The following is a 24,816-nucleotide window of genomic DNA, read 5'->3' as shown; positions in this document are numbered from 1 at the left end:
TCCATTGATCTATATGTCTCTTCTTGTGCCAGTACCATACTGTCTTGATGATTACAGCTTTGTAATACAGCTTAAAGTCCGGAATTGTGATGCGTCCAGCTTTGATTTCCTTTTTCAACATTATTTGGCTATTCAGGGTTTTTTGTGGTTCCATACAAATTTTAGGATTGCTTGTTCTAGCTTTGTGAAGAACGCTGGTACTATTTTGTTAGAGATTGCATTAAATATGTAGATTACTTTGGATAGTATCAACATTTTAACAATATTTGTTCTTCGAATTCATGAGCATGGAATGTTTTTTTCCATTTTTTTGTGTCTTCTTCAATTTCTTTCATAAGCTTTCTATATTTTCAGCATACAGATTTTTTACTTCTTTGGTTAGGTTTATTCCTAGGTATTTTATGTTTTTTGGTACAAATGTAAATGGGATTGATTCCTGGATTTCTCTTTGTGCTGCTTCATTATTGGTATATAGAAATGCAACCAATTTCTATATATTGATTTTATATCCTGTGACTTTGCTGAATTCATGGATCAGTTCTAGCAGTTTATGGTGGAGTCTTTTGGTTTGTCCACATAGAGTATCATGTCATCTATGAAGAGTGAAAGTTTGATTCCCTCCTTGCCAATTTGGATGCCTTTTATTTCTTTGTGTTGTCTGATTGCTGAGACTAGGATTTCCAACACCACACTGAATAACAGCGGTGAGGGTGGACATCTGTGTCATGTTCCTGACCTTAGGGGGAAAGCTCTAAGTTTTTCCCCCTTGAGGATGATATTAGCAGTGGGACTTCTGTATATGGCCTTTATGATCTTGAAGTATGATCCTCCTATCCCTATTTTCTTGAGAGTTTTATCAAGAAATGATGCTATATTTTGTCAAATGCCTTTTCTGCATCTATCAAAAGGATAATGTGATTCTCATCCTTTATTTTTTTCTATTTTTAAAACAATTTTTAATCGTTTTATTTATTTTTGAGACAGAATGAGACACAGCATGAGCAGGGGAGGGGCAGAGAGAGAAGGAGACACAGAATCCAAAGCAGGGTCCAGACTCTGAGCTGTCAGCACAGAGCCCGACATGGGGCCCGAACTCACGGACTGTGAGATCATGACTTGAGCTGAAGTCAGACGCCCAACCAACTGAGCCACCCAGGTGCCCCATCATCCTTTTTTTATTAATGTGATGTATCACATTGATTGATTTGCAGATACTGAACCAGCCTGGCATCACAGGGATAAACCCCACTTGATTGTGGTGAATAATTCTTTTGACATACTGTTGGATCTAGTTTGCTAGTATCTTGTTGAGAATTTTTGCATCCATGTGAATCAGGGAAATTGGTCTGTAGTTCTCCTTTTTAGTGGGGGTCTTTGTCTGGTTTTAGAATCAAGGTAATGCTGGCCTCCCATAATGAGTTTGAAGGTTTTCCTTCCTTTTCTATTTTTCGTGCAGTGGTGTAGCAGCAGAAGTTAAGAGATTATGGCAAATCACAAACATAGCTGGCACCAGGTTTCACTTTACCCTGGCATCTTTGTCCCAATACCAACAAACGTGGCTATTCTCCAGAGTCCACTGGGACCTTTACCTGTGAGGAGGCTGTATGGTTTCTACTAAATGCTCTCCAAACAGGGGAACCAACTATCATCGTGTGGCACATGGTCGCCTCAGACCACGCTGACTGCTTCTGGGGATTTGCCCTACTTCCTCACCAGAGCACTGCTGGGCACTGGGTTCCGGAACTTCACACTCTGGCCTCCACTGTTTATAGAATCCTGGTGGTACTGAAACCCTCTCCTTTCTTCCTGTCAGTGGTTTTGGGGAACAGATTTCTTGTTCAGTCCCCTAAGAGTGTTATCACTCTTTCTCTCTCTCTCCAACTACTTTCAGGGGAGATTTTTCCTGCAGTCTCCTGATTAGTCACACTGTCCCCCTTTCTCTGTCCTTCCTCTGCAAAGACAGCTCCCTACCCTCCGTGGCTTTTCTCTCCTCCAGTTCACCTCTCTGCACCACGTACCTTCCCAGTTCTGTGGCCCAAGTTATGCAAATTGTTGTCTTAATCCTCAGATCAATTTCCTAGGTGTGCAAAATAGTTTGGTGCTTATCTAGCTGCATTTCAGGGACGAGAAAAACTGAGGGTCTCCACACTGCTCTGCCATCTTGATTGCAATTTAATAGCTTACATCTTTTAAGTGCACATGGAAAATTCTTCAAGATATATAGTATCTTAGATCATAAAATAAGTGTTACAAATTTTTGAAAATTGAAATCATGCAAAGCATTTTTCTGGCCAGAAAGGAATTTAACAAGAAATGAACAATAGAAAGGTAACAGGAAAGTCTTCAAGTACTTGGAAATTAATCAATATACTTCTAAATAACCCATGAGCCAAAAAGTAATTTTCAAGGGAAATTAGGAAATAGTTTGAACTGAGTAAATATATAACGTATCAAAATTTGTGGCATGCAAAGGGAAATTGCAGCATTAAATCCTTCTTTAGGACAAAAAAGTCTCAAATCAGTAATTTAAGCTCCTACCAGAAGCAACTAGAAAAAGAAGAGCAAAGTTATTCCAGAGTAAGCCAAAGGAAGAAAACAATAAGGTGAAGAGCAGAAATCAATAAAAGAGGATACAGGAAATCAATAGTGAAAATCAGTAAAACCAAAAGCTGGTTCTTTGAAAAGAATCAATATGATTGATAACCTTCTAAGCAAGACTAATAAAAAAAAAGAAAAAAAATAAGGTAATTATCAATATCAACAATGAAAGAGAAGATATCATTACCACCTCAAGATATTAAAACAACTATAAAAGAATGCTCTCAGCAACTATGCACATAAATTTGACAATTTAGATAATATTGCCCAGTTGACCAATTATTCAAAACCCACAAACTACCAAAACTCACCCAAGATGAAATAGATAACTTGAATAGTCTTAGAAGGAAATAAAATTGTCCCTATTTACAGATGACAAATAGAGGAGCAATGAGAGGCACAAAGCAAGTTCAGGTCCATGAAAATTCTAAAATCCAGCTGTGGACACATGTTGTGAGAGCTTCCATTCAGAGCCTGGTACTTTCCTTGATTAGAGCCTAGGTCTGTTCTACAGGAGTGGTTCTCATCAAACCTTCTCCTCCTTGGTTCTCTCCTCAGGGAGGTCTTTCCTTTTCCATAGGAAATGGCCTATGTTTGAAATTTTTTGAATAGCTGAATAGTTTTTCCAGTCGGCTTCCTTCCCATAGAATGTTTGTGTCCAGATGCTTTTTTCATTTTGAACTAACTCAGTCCCTTTTAATCTAAGCTGATTCTCTTTGGGTATTCTATGAATCTAAATGAAACTTACTCCATGTCCCTAATGCCACATCAATAATTCTTTTTCAGACAGATGTTTCTCTTCTTTGCATGGAATGACAAAGTGCCATGGAACAACACCCTTAACATTCCTAGAAACAGTTTTTTGTCTAGTTGTACTGAGAGCCCACTGGGCACCACCTTCAATCTTTCTGAGGTCTTAATGAAGAGTTTTGCAGACAACATCTCTGATATGACTTTCTCCCAAAGGCTATTTCTTTCTTTGAGAATCTGTTGGCTAAAGAAATAACCCTGGCTGGAGAGATTGGAAATGTAAAACCTTTCTATTTTCCTCTACACAGGAAGACTTGAATACACATTTTTTCTAAATTCCATTGGCAAACTGAACTATCCTTTCTAAGTTTGTCTCTTATCATATCTTATTACACACAGAGAAGTCAACTGCCGTTTCATCATTCTGTTGGAACTACAGGGACAGTCATGCAATTGTTCTATGATGAAAAAAAAACACGGATCACTGTTTTTCACACTTCCAATAGCAGTTTCCACGTTTTTATCAGCAGCCACTAAAATTTGTCTGCCATTCCTCCAGCTTCTGCCAGCAGCTTACCTGCCACTTATTCCAGCCATATATCCCTAGCCATATCCATATACGCCTAGTCTCAAAGCTTATGTCATACATTGTAGGTTTTTCTTATAGTAGAAACCGTTTTCTATCTACTAATTTCTGTATGTGTTATCTGTTAGTTTACAACAACCCAACCTAAAACTTAAAAATTTAAGGGGTACCTGGGTGGCTCAGTTGGTTGAGCATCTGACTTCACCTTGGGTCACGATCTTGTGGTTGGTGAGTTTGAGTCCCGCATCAGGCTCGCTGATGTCAATGTGAAGCCTGCTTTGGATCCTCTGTCCTTCCCCCATCTCTCTGCCCCTCCCCTGATCATGCTGTCTCTCTTTTGAAATAAATAAATAAATAAGTAAGTAAATAAATAAATAAATACAATAATAATGTATTATTTTTCATAGTTCAGGAGGTTCGGTAAGAGGTTCTTCTATTGGTCTTGCCTATGCTCATTCACGTGACTTAGTCAACTTAGGTTGACTAAGAACTGGCTTAGATAGAATGGCTAGGTCTCTCTCTTCATGTGTTCTCTCATCCTTAAAACATGCCGAACTTTCTTTACATGATAAGAGGTTGGCAACATTCCCAAGATGTGAGCCATAGCTTTTTGATCATGTTTGCATATGTCCCATCAACCAAAGTATGACAGGCCAAGCCAAAGTCTGTGCAGGAAGAGACTTGACAAGGGCACAGATGCCAAAAGTCATGATTTACTGGACTTATTAGTGTAACAATCGACCACAGGGACTTATGTGGAGAAAGAGCAATTAATACTTGATGTTTGGGTCTAGAAAATTCCTTCTGAAAACACACTGTAACAATTAACAACAAAAACATTAGGTCCTGTAAGCCTCATCATTTAGCAGACCCTTTTATATTAGAGGTTCCAAAGTACTCAATATTTCCATTCATAGAAGATATTTTAATTGATGAAACATCCCCTGTAAGACAATGACACCCTTGTCAGCAAGAGATAAGGGTATATTCTAACCAGTTCCATGAACATATCTAATTTACAAAGTATGAGACCCAAACAAATAATGAGGAAAGCAAAACCATTGCTTCTGGAGTCTCTAATGACAGTAATGCCAAAGAGAAGGTGAAAAAACAGTTTGTTTTTTCCAGATACACTAAGCTATTGTAAGATTCAGAGCTTGAGGAGGCTATCACATGCTAATTTGAAAGTTATGGAAAAGTCATATCTTTAAGATTTTATGTTCCTTAATATTTCTAGCTGTCCAGCCTCCCTTCATCAGCCACAGTAAGGCATTTGTCCTTCAAGATTCACTGTTGTGGTTTGTCTAATTTACAATAGTATTCATGTCTAACATACTGTTCAATTAAATACTTGAAGTATTAATTATATTGGTGGCATAAGTTTCCAAAAACATGTGGAGAAAGTCAAAAGAGTATAAGCATTTTGTCTTTTATCAATATATTTCAGAGTCTTTATTTGCCATAATTCCCCTATAAACTCTATTGATTCTCTATAATAAGATAGCCTTAATTCTAGGATATTTCACTACTGTTCGTTTGCTTAAGCAAATCTATTCAAACATTATCTCAGAATCTTTACATGAATAAAGGGTCATTATATGAATAACAAGACCTGTTTATACCATTTTTCAAATTATGACTTTGTTTTTCACCTCATGGTATATACTTTTACCTTAATTTTTACAAAGTACTAGCTGAACTTAGCAATAATAAATGAATCACTCATTTCCATTTTTTTTAATCTCATAAAATTCTTCCCTTATCTTTCAATGTGTTTAAAGAGTAAAGATGTATTTACGTTCACTTGTGTATACTTGATTTAATTCATGAGTTTTGATGCATTTAAATTATTTTTAAGAGCCAGTTTTTGTTTTTGTTAGCAGAGTTTCATTTGAGCTATGCCATTTATTTATTTATTTATTTTTTTTTTTTTAACGTTTATTTATTTTTGAGACAGAGAGAGACAGAGCATGAACGGGGGAGGGTCAGAGAGAGGGAGACACAGAATCTGAAACAGGCTCCAGGCTCTGAGCTGTCAGCACAGAGCCCAACGCGGGGCTGGGACTCATGGACCGCAAGATCATGACCTGAGCCAAAGTCGGCTGCTCAACCGACAGAGCCACCCAGGCGCCCCGAGCTATGTCATTTAAAATATGAATAATATAATAAGGTTGTTGTTACCTATTTGAACATTTGGGTACTACTACTTTGTTAATAAAGAGGTAGGTAGCTCAAGTTTTATAAAATCAAAATTATTGTTTAGATTATTAGATAAGAGCAAGATGTGGTCTGAGCACAATAAAAAAAAAAAACTCCTGAGGGCGCCTGGGTGGCGCAGTCGGTTAAGCGTCCGACTTCAGCCAGGTCACGATCTCGCGGTCCGTGAGTTCGAGCCCCGCGTCAGGCTCTGGGCTGATGGCTCAGAGCCTGGAGCCTGTTTCCGATTCTGTGTCTCCCTCTCTCTCTGCCCCTCCCCCTTTCATGCTCTGTCTCTCTCTGTCCCCCCCAAAAAAAAATAAATAAAAACGTTGAAAAAAAAAAAAAAACTCCTGATAATCTTGGCATTAATAAAAATAGCTTATTTATATGCTTGAGTAAAAAGGATGGGTAACTTTTATAATATGCTAAATTGATACAGTATACAAGAATTTTCAACAACATTCCCAAGTGAAATGCTTCTATCATTGTGAATATGTCGATGATATACAATATAAATCTTATCTAATTTGACTTGTGACAGATTTTCTTCAAGATATGAGCTAGAATGTTGCAGAGTAATGGAAGTTTCTGACAGCATATACAAGATGATAAGGGAATCACCTGGAGGAACACTAGGGCAATATTATTTCTCGAACCCTAGTTATGTGCGAGGCATCCTTTGCAGAATTATATGCATTTTCTGATTTATTTCTCACAATAAAGCCAACGAGTAGATGCTATTAAATCCATTTCACTGTTAAGGAAATTAACATATATCAAATTCAGACTCAGAATTGGTATTGTGTAAGTGTGATGTGACTGATCTTCAGTAAGAGAAGAGAGAAAGAGAAGTCAGGAGATGAGGGTTTAATCTCAATGCTATATAACATAAAAGTCTTAAGAAAGACATATGAATTCTTAAATTGCAATACCCTTACCTGAACTTTTAATTCCAACGTATCCGGTTTTAGAAGAGTATTATATTCCTGTCTATAGGACATACATTTTGAATTCCTCTTTAAATCCCCATGACTTTGTACCACCCTCTCAGGATCTGTATTAAGCCATAAGCTCCATGCCCTTTACTGAATTGGCATGATTAGGGGTATGAAATAGTTTTTATCGGTATAAAGCCAATTGGCTCAACTCACAAATTAGTCTAATAATACTCTAATCAAGTAAATTCATCTGTCCCAATTTCATATTTTATAGTCAGAGCAGAAAGGATACAACTTAATATCCTAAATATCATAATTTGAGTCCGGGAACAATACCAACTTGTCACTCTCAACTCTCCGAGCTCAGCTGAAGGTAAAACTGGAAACTACACTGAAGTAATGCAGCAGCTGAACAGCACAGGAAATGAATTCCACGTGGAAAGAGCAAGAAAGGCTCAAGGTGACACTCAGTGTGTTGCACTTGACACTGCTTTACTCTATTTCATGTTCTGAAGGATGCTGTGTACTGTAATACGCCAGGCAGAATTTGAGCTGCAAATGATGATTTCACTAGTGTGGCAAATCTGATTATCCAAAATGTGAGGTCAGGAGAGGATTTCTTACATTTCAATAATAAAACTAGACTTCAGGCAGTCAAAAGTAGTGACTGCTTATTTTCCACAAAATTTAATTTTTCACAAGTCCTCTTTACTATATGTAGTATTCCATACAGGATTCCTCAGTTTGCCAACTTAAAAATAAGTCTTAGAATCAACCAAATGTGGTATCACTCCCTATCTCCATACTTTTACGTTCCTACTTAGCATAGGAACTACATATTTTGCTTTGATTTCATAGATGTTAATTTCAGACCCCTTTTTCATCAAAGGCAATTTCAGCTTTCCAGATGCTGGCTAATACTTTAGAAAGAAAAAAAACTTGCAAGACTTGGAAGCCAATGCACTTCCATTTTTTTATGGGTTGCTTTGTCAAATATTAAAGGACAAACAGAGGATATATCGTTTCAACAACTAAATCCTGATAATGGTGGTGTATTTGTTCAGATTTCAACAGTTATACTTGCATCCATGCTATCAAAGGCCCTGGAATATTTTTTAAGGAATAACTTTTGCCTAAAGCTGTGCATCAGTAGCTTCCTTGGGTCAGTGAGATCCATACAAAGGAGGGTCTTGGATTATGTCTACAACGTCAGGCTTTTATCAGATTTACACGTTGGCGATGATGAATTTCACATGTTGGTGTAAAGAGCCTATTTCTCCCTGAATACGGACTCCAATATCAGGCCAGTCAGTCATCCAGATGGAGGCTACATGAGATCCTGGGTAAGGGAGGGCAAATTCATCACCACAGACTGAAAAGCACACAGCTTCGTCGCACAGGATAAAAATGTGAAATCTTACCACAGGTTGTTTATTAGAAACACATCTAAAATTTACATATACTCACAGAACGGTTTTCAACAGAAGAATGGGGAGGCAGAGTATACCAGTCAAATACTATGCAAAAGATGTCAGACAAAATTAACTTTGAAGAAAAGGGCATTATTTGATATTCTCCAAGAAGGCAAAACTTAAAAATGAAGTAATGGAATGTTTCAAGTGTCTCCTGTGAGCTAGGATTCTTTTCATTTTTATACTATTTTGTACAGGCAAATGGATTTGTGTTTGTGTGCTTTCCACGTGGAATTAATTCCTAATAAGTTTATAGTCTTTCTTGTTAGAAACAGTGATATTTCAGATGAACTCCTTTACATTAATTTAATAAAGTTTCAGTGGTCCCACGTCCTTTCTCAATTCTCAGCATATAAATTATCAACATTATTTAAAGTCTTAGTTTCCTCCTGCCATGTAATATGCCACAGTGGCATGAGCCCAAGGAATAAAATCTTATTCTCACTGCCTAAAGTTTTGCAGGATTGGAAGTTAAATACACCATCAAATATTTAAATATACTGTTTTGTAACAAATATAAACATTTGCATGGGGGAGGGGAAGGAAAAAAAAAGGTTAGAGAGGGAGGGAGCCAAAACATAACAGACTCTTAAAAACTGAGAACAAACTGAGGGTTGATGGGGTGTGGGAGGGAGCAGAGGGTGGGTGATGGGTATTGAGGAGGGCACTTGTTGGGATGAGCACTGGGTGTTGTATGGAAACCAATTTGACAAGAAATTTCATATTAAAAAAACAAATATAATCATTTGTTTTACAGTACTGTGCTAAGCATTTTTTTTAAGAGGAAGAAAATAAATTTGGACATTGGATCGGTGGCACTATTTTAGTTTAAGATAGTTTTTGCACTTTGTACTATTTCATGAGCCTAGGAAACTTAGAATATTCTGACATGGCCCACACTGAGGGCTCCTGAGTTAGTTTTCTATTTTGTCACACAACAAATTAACAACCTGGTGGGATAACACAGTTTTGAGCCCAAGGTAGTCAAGGGTATGAGAGTCAGCTTCAAAGAACTCATGCCTTAGCTGATTCTGAGAAATCAAAGTTATATGAATGCATCATCTCCACATCCACTTGTTGGACACTTGATGATGATGATTATGATGATGATGATGATGATGATGATGATGATGATGATGATGATGGTTTTTGATTCTTGGAGACCTCACAAGATTGGGGCAACACCAAGATGATAAAACACTGCTTTTGAGAAAAGGAATACCTAAAACATTAGCTGTAACTTTTATCATGCTTATATTATAAGCGAACTTCAGGATATTTTTGTGAACTTCAGGATATTTTTGCTCAGAGATGCTACTATAAATCAGATTTCTTTTGTTTTTAATGATGTTCCTTTTTACATGTTGTGTGTGTATGACCAACAGTGAGATGAGATGTAAGGAAATGGTTTTTTCTTATTGTCTTGAGACCAACTCGGCTTAACTTCAGACATATTTGCCAGATCTAGAAATGCTTAGAATTAAACCATAAAAGCATGAAGCCTGGGAGTAAGAGCAATTATGTTTTCTTCTTTCATAAAAGACAAATTTAAAATGTTCACTTGGATTTTACTATAGAACTGTGCTAGTTATAGTTTTATAGTAAAATACAATGCTCACACCAACTGTGACAGTGATTTATACAGATTCCTAAAAAAATGCTACTGAAGTTCTGCTACATTTACAATGCTACATTTGTATACACAATATGTATACAATATGAATGATACAATGATGAAATCTTACAGTTTCAAAAAGGCACATTTCCACCTACCCACCCATCTCCATATATTCACAACCACAAGATGAGCTTTAATAAGGCAAATTTAGGTTAGTGAAGGAAAAAATGAATATTTCCAGTACCTATCTTTTTCCTTCCTTCCTTTCCAGCTTTGAGAGATATAGCAGTACATAAAATTTAATGCACAAATTAAGGTTGGAAGACCTGTAATCTATGTTCACACCCATTGAGTTGGCTGCAAAAGATCAGAAGAATTGAGCAAAGTAATCGCTGTAAAGCACTGAATAAAAGTGATCTTCCGCAGACTCACAGACACACACAATGTAAGAAATATGTTTCTTAAAAGTAGCATTTTAACTATCCTGTATATTAACCCCAATAATGAATCACTAATGAACACTTTTACACTGCAACTGTTGAGCATGATTAATCAATCAAGTTTCCCATATAGCCAAAAAAAAAAAAAAAAAAAAAAAAAGAAAAGAAAAAGAAAGAAATGAGAAGGAACATCCTATAAGCCAGTGATTGTGAAAAAAGAAAGACTTCAGGGGCACCTGGGTGGCTCAGTTGGTAAAGCATCCGAATCCTGATTTTGGCTCAGGTCATGATCTCACAGTTTGAGAGTTTGTGCCCCGCACTGGGCTCCGTGCTATACTGGTGGAGATCCTGCTTAGGATTCTCTCTCTCTTCCCCACCCCTCCCCCCCCCCACTACTCCTACATGCTCTCTCTCCCCCTCTCAAAATAAATAAATAAACTTAAAGAAAAACTTTCAAAAAATTTTAAAAAGAAGGAATTCAAGATATGTAAATATTGTAAATGTTAATACACAAGTATAATGATTTTAAGAGGATGTCTGAACCCACCGATGTTATTGAATACCTCTTAAAATTATGTAGCCTTGACTTCATGGGCACCTGACAGCTTGGCCTGTTCCCAAGAAAGCACTTGAGCCATAATCTTTTACAGCAGAAAAGCAGAGAAAGACACTTCAAAGTGGGTACCTGTACTCCCATTTGCCAACAGGACTTTTCCTCTGTGACTATTTATGTTCTTAATTTCTCAATGAAACCTAAAAAAAAATCAATTCTCATCTTTTTGCTATTACTGAGTGATTTAAAAGTTGCACGACACGAATGTTAATATATTTGAAATGCTTATAAGTAATAATATTTCGGTAAATGTAACAGCACACAAAGAGTTTTCTAAGAACTTATTTTGATTTCAGTGCTTTGAAAGGACAAGACTGGGGACCAGTAGGTTTTTCTACATTATCTTCCAGAGTTTTCTTGACTACGAACCTTCAGCCTGATAAGGTCCAGCACCTCTTTCTCATCAGTTTATTCCGCAACATGGCAACAACATGGTTTTAAGGGTAATTTCCAATTAGAGCAGATCTGTAAACTGTGAGTCACTGAGATTATACAAAATTGGTATTTGGCTTCCTTTCAAGTTTCAGATTCATCACACAACGGTGTGATTACCATACAGAGGAGGTAGCATCAAAAGAAATGAGCAGAATGTGTTTAAATAATACACACTACCAAATTTTACAGCTGGCCTTTTATATTCAAATGATATTAAGCACACTGTCGTGTTCAATTGAAAACACTTTAGATCTAAAAATATACTGTTGAAACAAATGGCATAGTGAGAAACAAGACCAAAATCTATTTTTATAAAATACAGTCTATAATTTTCAGATATAAAAATGCTACATATAACCATACTTAGATATCTTCTAAATTATAATCTGAGATTTATATTTTTAAACATTATCTCTGGTGAGTTTCAAATTTAGTATTTTTACAGAGTTTAAATCTCTATATTGAATCTTTATGCTTCTTTTTAAAACTGGAACTGAGCAAAAACATAATTCTAAAACAAGATTCCTGACTTCAAAGAACTGTGTCTTCAGATAACCTTTCTTCTTAAGTTGGAACCAATTTCCTTAAAGTTATACTTCCTCTCCTTTGAGCTCTAAGTAGAAAAATTCATGATTTGGACTTCATTTTGACTTTCTTCTGGTTTTTGGATTCCTTTACGCTATTCTGACATCACCAATGCATCTTATCATATCTTCCCCCAAAGCAAGTTGCTCATTGTATGTTGCTCTCAAGTATTTTATTGAAATATAACCCAACAGAAGAAATTACACTTCTTGCTTCAATTTCCCTTAATCAGTGATAATTCCAATCATAACAATAGCTGGATTTGTATTTTTTATTCTGGATTCCTAATTACACGGAACAATTGAGGGTAATTCAAAAGTGTTTCAGATTCACCTGCTGCCTGGATTCTGGAAAACGTCTTTTGTGAAACAGAATGTTAATGCTCTGAGGACTCTATTATAGCTGTGCCAACATGTTCTGTGCACTTTGATGGAATGAGAAGATAAAAGGCTAGGTTCACCATAACTAATATTGCAATGCCACTATGTGCTGACACTCCTGTCAGTCAACAAATATTGAGAACCTATTTCGTTTTAATTTTTAGTTGTATGCATTTGTATATTGTTAATTTCTAAAGATGCCTGGTATAAACTTAGGAGAATCAGCTTGATATATACTTAAGGTATATGGTCATTTTTATGAAGATCTTATGAAAGTAGTACAGACCATGAATGTCTGCATCTAAGTGATTAGAGGAGATAATGTTTCGAAGAATTATCTAAAATGAGCAATATTTCAGTAGATGCTTTAGTTCTTAAATACTTCCTTATTTTAAACTGACCTGTTGTAGAGAGCTATAAATAACATCAACTTTTGGTCTGTTTCACAAAATAGCAAGTTTTATCCTATATCATGCTTGATACTTTAAAAACCCTTGACCTTATCCTCATCTGTATGAAATATTTTGGTATATTAATTTCTTTCTGGATAAATCAGTAATAACCAGTATGTGCGTGCATGCGCACACACAGATAACAATAAAATAAAAAGGCCTAATAAAGAGTATGTTAGTAAACTTCTTTACAGAGAGGTAGCCAACATGGAAAGCCATGACTCCTTTTTCCATTTTATAAAACAGAGCATAAGTAGTATTTTGCAAGGCTACAAAGTTGTTTCTTTTTTCTATTTGTACCATTTTTTGGTAAAAGTAGGAATTTCTTTCTTTCCTTTTTTTTTTTTTTTTTTTTTTGCATATGCATCTACGAACTCTAAAGGTAGGCAAATAAGAACTATGAGACCAGTGAATTACTTTTGTCTACTTCTGCTATGCTAATCAGGTGAGAGAAATCTGGGTTTCATATTAGGAGCCCTTCTGAACGGTTTAATTCCTTTACAGCTACCATTAGCTGTCAGCTTCGCCATGGATATTGTCCACGTGCACTTTGAGGTAGTCATTCCTTGTAAACTTCTTATGGCAAAACTGGCATTCTGCCAGGGGACGATTGGGATTGTGAGTCATCTTGTGTCGGATCAGCATTTTCTTCAGGCTAAAAGCCAAGTCACAAACCTAGAAAAGACCCAAAGACACCAATTGTATTATGCTGAAAAACCTGAAGATATGCCAACTTATCACGTACACAACATACATTATGCATCTTCCTACTGTTAAGTATGCACTGACAGGCATAAGAACAAAAATTCCTAGAAATAAATGGAATTTAACATCCCAACTAAAGGGTAAAGAAAAATAATTACAGTTCCCAAGAGCTGTTTGCATCTAGTGTGTGTCCTCTATACCCTAACCACCCTCCCTTCCTCTCTACTGCTATATTTAAACATGTCTAGATAAACAACTCCCTGGGAACAATATCTTTCTCCCCATGATGGAGTGTATTGACATTTTCATATTAAACCCCTTAAACAAAATGCCTAATGGCCCAGAGGGCATCTCCCTGTTTGACATAAATAGCACAAGACTTGTCTCTCCAGTGATCCCTTCCATTTAGCCCCATTTGAGAAGTGAAAGGTTAATGCTGCTTTAAGCATCCTAAGTGGAAGTTTACTACCCACAATTCTGATTCTTTATTTCTTATCATATACACTCATTTAACTAGGGAATCTAACATGTTAACTTCATATAAGCTCTGCCACATTGCCACCTGGCCCAACAAATATGAACAGTCCAATAACTAAAATATTAAATTAACACAGAAGATGTAAGGTCCTCCTGCCTCAGTACTTTCCCACTTCTCTTTATGTAGCTTCCTCTTACTCATTCTTCAGGGAAGCCTGTATGATCTGTGGGCCAGAAGTCCTCTGTTAAGTGCTTTCATGGTAGCCTTTACTTTTCCTTTATGATACCTACTTTAAATATAATTAGTTACTAGATAATTCCTTTAAATGTCTGTTTCCTTGCAAGTCTAAGAAACATGATAGTAAGAGTAAGAATTCTGTAAATATTTGTTGACTTAAAGAAAGAAAGGTAGATACATGTTTGATAGATAGGTAAAACCCCTAAGAGCAATATAAGTATGTCAAAAACTATCGAATAATTCTAGAAAAATCAAGCAAGGTGACTATGGAGATTATTTTCAAGTGAAACTCTAAACTTCTGAATTGTTTTTTTATAAAATTTGTTAAAATCGATTATCGTAAATAGCACAGAATTAAAATGTATCCCTTATTTTCTATTTCTCTGGCTCCTTCTCTAAACCCCATGTAATGAACAATAGATACCAAATTTTTCATTGGCTTCCCACTGAAATTAGATTCAAAATAAATTTCTTAGCATGCTTGAAAGGCTCATCAATTTGCTCTCCAACTTCACTTGTACCCTTTCTTTCTCACTGTGCTTCAGCTCCACCTGCCTTTTTACCTCCCCTAATACCCAGGCTCATTATCACCTACAGGCCTTGATTTGTACTGTTCCTTGAGCCTGGAATGTTCTCTTCCCCATGGCTGACTCCTTCTCCTCTTTTAGGTTACTTAGAGTTACTCTCTCAGAGACTTCTTCCTTAAGTATTCCTTTATCTCTTTTTAAATTGTTTCCAGTCTTTATCATAAAATGCAATTAGGTATTTATTTAGGTTTAGTTGTTCAATGTCAATACCCCACAGGAATGTTGAGTTCTGTGAGCACAGGGGACCTGATATCTTGTTCACTATTTCATTTCAGTGTCTGGCCCAGGGACTAGGTTGAAGGGCTAACATCAGCTTTCATTATGTGCCAGGAAGCACTCTGTGCAACTTATAAAAAATTCACTTGTGCAATCCTCACCTCACCCTTTTAGGCAGATACTAATACTATAAACTCCATTCTATAGAAGGAAACTGACATTCACTTCAGTGTCTCAAGCAGGTTACCCAAGGTCATAGAACTAGGAAGTGGTTTCTGGGGTTTAACCCAAGCAGTCAGGGTTCAGAGTTTTTGTAACCCCAAGGACCAACTATTATTAAAAGCTCAAACTTCAAACAAAGATATGTAAGCTGATTGTACTTTTTCCACTTGTCTGGCTGATACCATTTTTAAGAAATAAAAACCTCTTTGGAAAAATAAAGGAGGTTCTCAGTTCAGCTCACCAGTGTATTGTGAGAGACACAAAGTTCAAGTTCATTTACACGGTCACCATGGGAAAATTACAGCAGCAGCAAGCTAGAGAAATGGAAGGGAAGTAAAACAAGATGCTAAAGTCATTGACAATGGCTCTCAATTAGGGAGTCCTAGAAGCTCCATATAGGAGATGGGATGGGAACAACCCAACAGATTTTGAATGAGGGCCAGGTAGAGGATTCAATGTCAGTAGAGAGCAGGTGATGTCACAGTTGTGAAAGTGACTACCTAGACATTAAAAGCTATGTTTTTATGAACTTAAATGTAGTCACTAAGAGACTTCAAACTGATGTTCTGTATAAATCACCCAACTGTAAGGACATTCATGGTCATTTTAATATTAGGGGAAAGCAAGGAATAATTCAAATAGTGTAACAGGGATGCTTCCTCTTCTTCCTTTCCACCTGAGATTCTTATCCAATCCTTCAGCCTACTCCAAATTAGTATTAATTCACAAGCAAAAGAATAGGAAAATATTTAGTCTTTTTCTAGGCTAGAGGTAAACTGATTTTGTTTTAAAATGAAGTAAAACAACACATTTAATAGAACATACCTTGAGAGATAATACTAGAACACGATATAAACATCTTACAGTAACAAATATTTATCACATACAATGTGCCTGCCACTTCAGTTAGAAACAGAATGACAAAGAGTCTTGTCCTGTCCTGTGAAGTCCAGAGTCCTAAGGAGAAATATTTTCAATGTCATGAACATAATTCTAGAAGAAGGAATAGGAGAGCACAATTAATTCTTCCTGGATGTATGAGGGTTGTCATGTCATAAGGCGGGAAATGATATTCTGGGGGGAGGGAAGAGAAGGTGCAAAGGCACAGAGCTGTAAAGAGCAAGGCTCATGTGGGGAAGTAAAAACAGTTCCCTAAGGCTGAAGAAACAGAATATTAGAGAAATACATTGAAATCAACCAATCAATCAATCAATAAGAGAATCAACTTGAAAAAGAAGTTAGTGTTAAAGTCTGGACAACGCCCTACTTCAGTTCAGGTCACAATCTTGCAATTTGTGAGTTCGAGACCCACATCAGTCTCTGTGCTGACGGCTAAGAGCCTGGAGCCTGCTTTGGATTCTGTGCCTCCCTCTCTCTCTCTGCCCCTCCCCCACTTGTGCGCTCTCTTTCTCTCTCTCTCTCAAAAGTAAATAAACATTAAAAAAAGTTGGAGGCTAGAGCCAAACCCTGGTAATCATAATAAGAAACTGGAAGTATATTCTGCAAGTGGTGGGGATTTATTAAAGGATTCTAAATAGAGACTAACACTCAAATATCATTTAGTCAGCAAGCTTGAGAGTATGAAACTGGGGGCAGCAAGGCCAATGTTATTATTACACTCCAAGCCAGAAATGATTTGGATATGAACTAAAGACAGCAATCATTGATTCCTTTATTCATTCTTTCAAAAACCTTCATTAAGTGCCTCCTATATGCCAGGCATAGTTCTTGGCCTGGGGATCCAGCAGTGAACAATAAAGAAGAAGAAGAAGAAGAAAAAACAACACCTCTGTTGTCATTAAGCTTAAAATACATGATAAATAATTAAACAAACAAATATGTAATATATCAAGTGGATATAAGTGCTGTGAAGGAGAAGAAGAATATGGGGTGAAGGTTAAGAAAGTAATAGAAATAAGAGCGTAATTTGAGCACAGAACTGAAATAAGTACAGGAGAAGGCCATAAAGTTCTCTGAGAAGGGTGTCCCAGATCAGGGAAGCAGCAAATACAAAGACCTATTCATTGGAATATGCTTTGTTTGTCTGAAAAATGGCAATGAAGTGATGTGGTCAGAGTGAGGTGAAGGTGGTAGAGAGGTCAGTGCTTGGGGCAGGAGGGTTGGGGGTGCAGGTCTGTAAGGACTTTCAGATCATGGTAAACTTTGGTTTTCACTCTAAATGGGATAGATCGCCATTGGAAGGCTTGAGCAAATGAGTAAATATACAGTCTACATATATAATATATAAAACCTGACAAAGGTTCTAAAAAGGACACTCTGGGTGGTAAGCTTAAGACTCTGTCAGGAGCAAAGACAGGATAAATTAAGAAACTGTTTCATTATTCAAGGAGACTAAGCTGGTAGCTGGGCAGATGTGAAAAGTGTTCAGATTCTCCATTTATTTTAAATATGGAGCCAACTGAATTTGTACTGGACTGGATATCAGGAGTGAGAAAAAGAGAGGAGTGAAGGTGGTAGTGGAAATTTAGAGGAAGAAAGATTTTCAGGAATTATTGTGTCTGAATGGCAGGTACATGAGCTTGAACCCTCGAATCCTGACTCGGCCAATTAGAAGTGGAAGGAAAGAGACAAGTCACACCCTTCAGTGAGCCTCAGTTGTTTCATATAGGTGGAAATAACACCTAGATATTTCTGGAAGATCAGAGAGAATATATATAAACTGGATCACTGTGTCTTCCCCACAATAGAAGCTTGACTAGTTGATGCTATTGGTCATGGCTTAAGGAAAAAAAAGTGTCTGGCATGAGAATCAGAGCTTTGGTTTTGGTTATTTGGAGATGGTGAAGCCCTCAGAAAGATGTATAGGTTTTTTTTTAAGTTTATTTATTTGAGAGAGAGAAAGAGAGAGGAAGGAGGAAAAAGAGAGAGAGAGAGAGAGAGAGAGAGGATGCCAAGGAGACTCCACGCTGTCAGCATGGACCCAGATGTGGGGTTCGATCTTACAAACTGTGATATCATGACCTGAACAGAAATTAAGAGTCCAAAGCTTAACCAACTGAACCATTCAGGAGACCCAGAGAGATGTATAGTTAAAGGGAATATGTTGAGCAACTAAGCTGGCTGGGGAAATATTGATTTCAGTAAGGAATATAGGAGAGAAGTCTCTTAAAATTCTTTTAAATGTGTATTTATTTTTGAGAGAGAGAGTGAGAGTGAGAACAAGCTGGGGAGGAGCAGAGAGAGGGAGACACAGAATCCGAAGCAGGCTCCAGGCTCTGAGATGTCAGCACAGTACCTGAGACAGGGCTTGAACACACAAGCCATAAGATCATGACCTGAGCTGAAGTTGGACACTAAACTGAGTAAGTCATCCAGGTGCCCCAGGGGAAATGTCTTACAGGCGGCTCAAAACATCTGCCTAGAGTTCAAAATGGAGATCGAGGCAGGAGAAAGAGAGATTTGGAAGTCATCACCATAGGGATAGTAGTAAAGATACTTATAGTTCAATAGCTATGGCATGCTCAGGGAGCTGTACACATGGAATGACTGTGCCTAAGGGGCTAGTGTTGATGAGTGAAGCGGTATTTGAGAAAAATTGTAAAGAACTGAGATCAACATGTATCAGTTTCTTCTTTACAATTTTGCTCAAATGCCATTCAAGTACCACTCAGATGTCATATGTCTGTGTGTGTGTGTGTGTGGGTGTAAATGCCAGGCAGTGGGTACAAGAGATGGGGAGGGCGTTCCAGGCAGAGGGAGTAGTGCATGAAGCTACAAGGAACAAGAAACAGAAATGCCAAATGGCATCGCTGCTTCAGGAAACTTTAAGTGTCAGTACAAACAAAATGCAAAGTACTGACAGATAAGAAATTATTAACATATTAATAATAACAGTTGACAAAACCCAGAATAATTTTTTCCGTCAAGCGGCAAGGTGGATTTTACCCTACAGTTTGTGAGATACTGTCATAGAGAAGCACCTGATTTGGTTTATACTGAAACAATAACATTGGGAAGTTATTACTGACCCAAGAGAAATAAAAAGGATTATAAGAGAATACTATGAACTGTATGCCAACAAATTAGATAACTTAGATGAAATGGACAAGTTCCTAGAAACACATAAATAACGAAAACTGACTCAAAAAGAAATAGAGTAACTCCAGAGACCAATAATAAATAAAGAGATTGTATCAAATAAAAAACCTCCCAGGGCGCCTGGGTGGCTCAGTCAGTTAAGCGTCCGACTTCGGCTCAGGTCATGATCTCACAGTTCGTGAGTTCGAGCCCCACATCGGGCTCTGTGCTGACAGCTCAGAGCCTGGAGCCTGCTTCAGATTCTGTGTCTCCTCCTCTCTCTGCCCCTCCCCTGCTCATGCTCTGTCTCTCTCTGTCTCTCAATAATAAATAAGCGTTAAAAATTTTTTTTAAATAATAAAAAAAAAAAACCTCCCAACAAAGGAAAGTCTGGAATCAGATAGTTTCATGGATAAATTGCACCAAACATTTAAAGACTTAACACTAATCCTTTCAAACTCTCCCAAAAATAGAAGTGGACAGAACACTTTCTAATTCATTCTGTGATGCCAGCATTAACTTAATACCAAAGCTAGACAACGACATCACAAGAAAACTAAAAGCCAATATCCCTTTTGAATATAGATGCAAAAATCCTCAAACGAATGAAAAACAAAAATTCCAACAAGCCAAATTCAAAAGTATATTAAAAGGATTGCCAACAAAAAGAAAGAAAGAAAGAAAGAAAGAAAGAAAGAAAGAAAGAAAGAGAAAGAAAGAAAAGAATAAAGAAAAAAAAAAGGCAGGGCATGGATGGCTCAGTCGGTTAAGCATCTGATTTCAGCTCAGGTCATGATTTGTGAGCTCAACACCAGCATGGAGCCTGCTTGGGATTCTCTCATTCCCTCTCTCTCTCTGTCCCTACTCTGCTCGTGAGCTCTCTCTCTTTTTTGTCTCTCAAAAACAAAAAAAACAAAAAGCAAAAAACAAAAACAAAAAAACAAAAAGCAAAAAAACAGAAACATCACAAGTCATGACCAAATGGGATTTATTCAGACTGCAATGGTAGTTTCACATAAAATCAAACAATGTAATAAACCATGTTAATAAACAAAAGACTAAAAAATGATCATCTCAACTGATGAAGGAAAGCCACTGACAAAATCCAACAACCTGTATTGATAAAAATACTTAGAAAACTAGGATAAGGTTGCTTCCTCAACATAATAAAGGGCATTTATGAAAAACTCATAGCTAACATCATATGGAATGGTGAAAAACTGCAAAATAATGCAAAAGAATAGACCCCTACTTTACACCATATACAAAAAATTAACTTAAAACAGATCAAAGACCTAACTGTAAGAGCTAAAACTATCACATTCTTAGAAAAAAAACATGACAGTAAATCTTCATGGCCCTGAAACTGGCAATTCTTATATCTGACAACAACACCGTGCTGAGAAAAAGAAAAAAAAAAAAAACCATAAATTGGATTTCAACATTTAAAAGTTTCATGAATCAAAGGTATTATTACTAAGTGAAAAGATAACTTAGAAGATACTTGTATATCATATATCTGATAAGAGCCTAGTATCTAGAATATACAAAGAACTCTTATACTCAACAACAAAAAGACAAAATTTTAAAATGGGAAGAGGACTTGAACAGACATTTCTCCAGAGAAAATACAAATTCCAACAAACAAGCATATAGAAAGATGCTCAGTATTGTTAATGCTTTTGGAAATTTAAATCCAAACCACAATAAGATATCACTTCATATGCCCCATGGTAACTATAATTTTACAAAACATAAAATAACAAGCATTGACAAAGATGTGGAAAAAATTGGTATTCTTGTGCATTGCTGGTGGGAATATAAAAATGGTTCAGTTTCCATGAAAAACAGTATAGTAGTTCCCCAAAAAGTCAAATATAGAATCACCATATGACACAGTAATTCTACTCCTAGGTATATACCCGAAATAATTTGCTTTTAAGACAGAGAGACAGGGGCGCCTGGGTGGCTCAGTCGGTTAAGCGTCCGACTTCGGCTCAGGTCATGATCTCACGGTTCATGAGTTCAAGCCCTGCATCAGGCTCTGTGCTGATGGCTCAGAGCCTGGAGCCTGTTTCAGATTCTGTGTCTCCCTCTCTCTCTGACCCTCCCCCGTTCATGCTCTGTCTCTCTCTGTTTCAAAAACAAATAAACGTTAAAAAATTAAAAAAAAAAAAACAGAGAGACAGAGAGAGAGAAACAGAGAGACAGAGAGACAGAGAGAAAATGCATATGAGTGAGTGGGGGAGGGGCAAAGGGAGAGGGGAAGAGAGACTCTTAAGCAGGCTCCACTCCCAGCACAGAGTCCAATGTGGGGCTTGATCTCAGAATGGTGAGTTCATGACCTGAGCCAAAATCAAGAGTAAGATGCTCAACTGACTGGAGACACCCAAGTGCCCCCAGCCCTGCAAAGAATTCAAAACAGGTACTTAAATACTTTTATGCACATGTTCCTCACAGAGCAATACACAATAGCCAAAAGGCAGAAACAACGTAATGTTCATCAGTGATGGAGAGATAAACTGTGGTATCCACAATGGAATATCATTGGGCCATAAAAAGGAATGATGTACAGATACATGCTACAATGTAGATGAACCTTGAAAACATTACGCTAAGTAAAAGAAGCCAGTCACAAAGGTCACACATGGTATGATTCATTTACATGAAATATCCAGAATAGGTAAATCTGTAGAAATGAAAGGAGATTGGTAGCTGTCAGGGTCTGGAGAGAGAGGGGATTAACTGCTGAATGGGTATGGAGTTTTATTTTGGGACATTAATGTTTTAGAAGGAGATAGAGGTGATGGTTGCACAACATTGTTAATGCACCCAATGACAATGAATTGTTCACTTTAAAATGGTTGATTTTACATTCTGTGAATTTTGTCTCAATTAAAAAAAAAAAAAAAAAACATTACCCTGGCAGGGTAAAGAACACACATATTGGTGATTGAATGTAATAAAACACAGGGAGGAGCCAGGCTATGCACTGTTAGTGGGAAAAGAAACTGAGAGGAAGTAATAGATTTGAGAGTTATTCAGGAAAGAGGAAGATTGGGAATGAGAGAGAAAGAATGACTTCTATTCAGAATGAGTGGGTTAAGAGGATAAGATTTTGGAACAAAGACAGCCAGCTCTTTACAAGGCAGGATGCATTGCAAGGAGGTCTGGGAGGCAGTAAACTTGGATCGATAGTCAATGGACTAGTTTGGGCCACAGATAATGATCAGAGAGTTTTGAAAATATGATAGAAGTAGATGGAATAGAAGGAAAAAAATCACGTTTGTAACATTATAGTTCTTAAAAAAAAATAACATCATGGTCCAGTTTAACTTAGAAAGTACTCAACAAAAATATGTAGCATAAATGAAAGTTGAATGTGATGGTAGCCAGATGTTTGTACACAGTCATTATTTAATTTCTATCTCCCATCAGTTATCAGTTGTACAATTAAGTAATCTAAAGAGGTTGTGCCTATATGGAAATGTTTCCAATAAAAGCACTGACGAATTAAGCCAACTGAAATTATTAAGCAGGAGCTGTACCTCCAGTTCAGGATCGAGTTCTACATGTGCACATTTCTTTCTCTACGATACTTCTTGCCTTAAAGAAGTTCACTGTTCATAAAGGTACTTTTATGAGTAAGCCCACTGGGAGTACATTGTTGCCTTAACCTTACCACCAAAGTTTCATGGAAGGACAAGGAAAACATCTTGTGTTTGTGAGCTTCCTTTCATGTGGACTGCTTACCCTACACTTATCCGTTGGGATATGCCAATGGGACTAAGTACTCGAGTTTCCCTCCACATTTAAAGAGCATTCTGTACTGTGCAATTTTACACACTACAACTTTAATGTTTCTTCTTACATTGAGCTACATTAATACTCTTTTTGCTACTTTTGTATAAGAAATAAGCATCCAAGTGTTTTCCCTAAAGCCTGTGTCAATCTTCTATCAACTGTCAATCTTACACAGAATGGTGACACTGTTCATTGAAAAACCATTTTTTTCCTAGATTAATTAACATTCAGATTAATTTTATTGAGTGTGGTAGTATTTTTCCTTTCATAAATACTGTAAACAACTAAGTTGATAATTTTCAATTCAAATGTCATACACAGAAAATCTAAACAATTAGCAACATTATTTAAACAAAGGAGTTCATTCATGTTTTAGAAACTCATTGTTTGGCTGTAGCAAAATCAGTAATATCTATGGCCTGGTAAACCTCTGGTTTAACTGCCACTAACCTGTCAAAGATTTGGGCAGACATATGAAAGCTGCCTGGAATCATCATGAGTTTATACCTTGAAAGAACAACTCAATTGCATTAAAACTTTGGGTGCAAATGTGCCTTAAAGAAAATCGGTTAATCTGCTGCTAGTAAACTAGGATGAACAAAATTATGACAAAGTGGTTATATGGATTACATCAAAAGATGCAGGCAGCACAAGGCATTAACAGAAAGACCAGCACTGCAAAACAACACACACCCATCCATACACACCCAGGTGCACAGATGCCTTACTCGCACACATGCACACAACACACACATCTGTCACCGGAGGACACTGACGGAAGAAAAGAGAAACCAAACTCACATCACACTGAAAAGGCTTTTCTCCGGTGTGCGTCCTCTTGTGCTCATCCAGGCCTCGCTTCTGGCTGAAGGCTTTGCTGCAGTCTGAGCACTTGTAAGGTTTCTCCTGCAGTCAGCGACAAGAGATCGCCATGAATTTAAGGGAACATAACGCCCTCCTTATAAAGGTGTACGTGGTGTGTGTGTGTGGGGGGGGTATTTTATCTAGTTTCGTCGGGTGCTGCAGCAAATCCATGGGGTTCCAGAAGTTATTTTCAGGGGAAACAGCACTACTCGACATCTGCTGGACAAACTGAACTACTAGCTCATGGCAGTTCACAGCCCCAACATTAGACTGCACCACTTTTCTTTGGGAAGCAAGGTCCTGAATGATTGCCATGATCTAACTACTCAAAGAAGTGAACTCTTAAGTTTTCTTTTGGTCTTTGGGGTCACAAAAATTTACTGAGATATTCGAGACCCTTGATCTAGATGGTGCAACTTGTTTACTATCTTGGAGGAGTTCCTGGGAATGAAAACTTCAGAACAAAATTTTCATCAGATTTTGGGGTAAGTTTAAAAAGCTACAGCTCAACTGTGGTTTAAGTATTTTCATTTTTATTGCCCAATCTTTCTTCTTACGTAGGATGTTCTTTTGTAACATCTAAATTATGTTTTTAAATG

The 24,816-nt window shown here is 37.1% G+C and overlaps 1 protein-coding gene across 5 annotated transcripts in view; it reads right to left on the bottom strand.

Annotated features, from left to right (window-relative positions):
* Positions 1 to 11,830: 11,830 nt before the first annotated feature.
* The window catches only part of PRDM5 (PR/SET domain 5), a 216,273-nt gene continuing 203,287 nt past the window's right edge, over positions 11,831 to 24,816 (bottom strand). For 2 of the 5 annotated variants that reach the window (XM_045468690.1, XM_045468706.1), the window contains 2 exons: positions 24,155 to 24,259; positions 11,831 to 13,741 (listed from right to left, as the gene is read on the bottom strand). In XM_045468690.1, the coding sequence (XP_045324646.1) occupies positions 13,577 to 13,741; positions 24,155 to 24,259 (270 nt within the window). In that variant the 3' untranslated portion in view covers positions 11,831 to 13,576. Of the gene's footprint in view, positions 13,742 to 24,154; positions 24,260 to 24,816 lie in introns of those variants that run through there. The other 3 variants (XM_045468719.1, XM_045468698.1, XR_006710158.1) reach the window with 3 other exon arrangements.

Source organism: Leopardus geoffroyi, chromosome B1 (assembly GCF_018350155.1).
Source record: "Leopardus geoffroyi isolate Oge1 chromosome B1, O.geoffroyi_Oge1_pat1.0, whole genome shotgun sequence".
NCBI lineage: Eukaryota > Metazoa > Chordata > Mammalia > Carnivora > Felidae > Leopardus > Leopardus geoffroyi.
The sequence above is the reverse complement of the archived record's forward strand: the minus strand, read 5'-3'. Positions and strand labels throughout refer to the sequence as shown.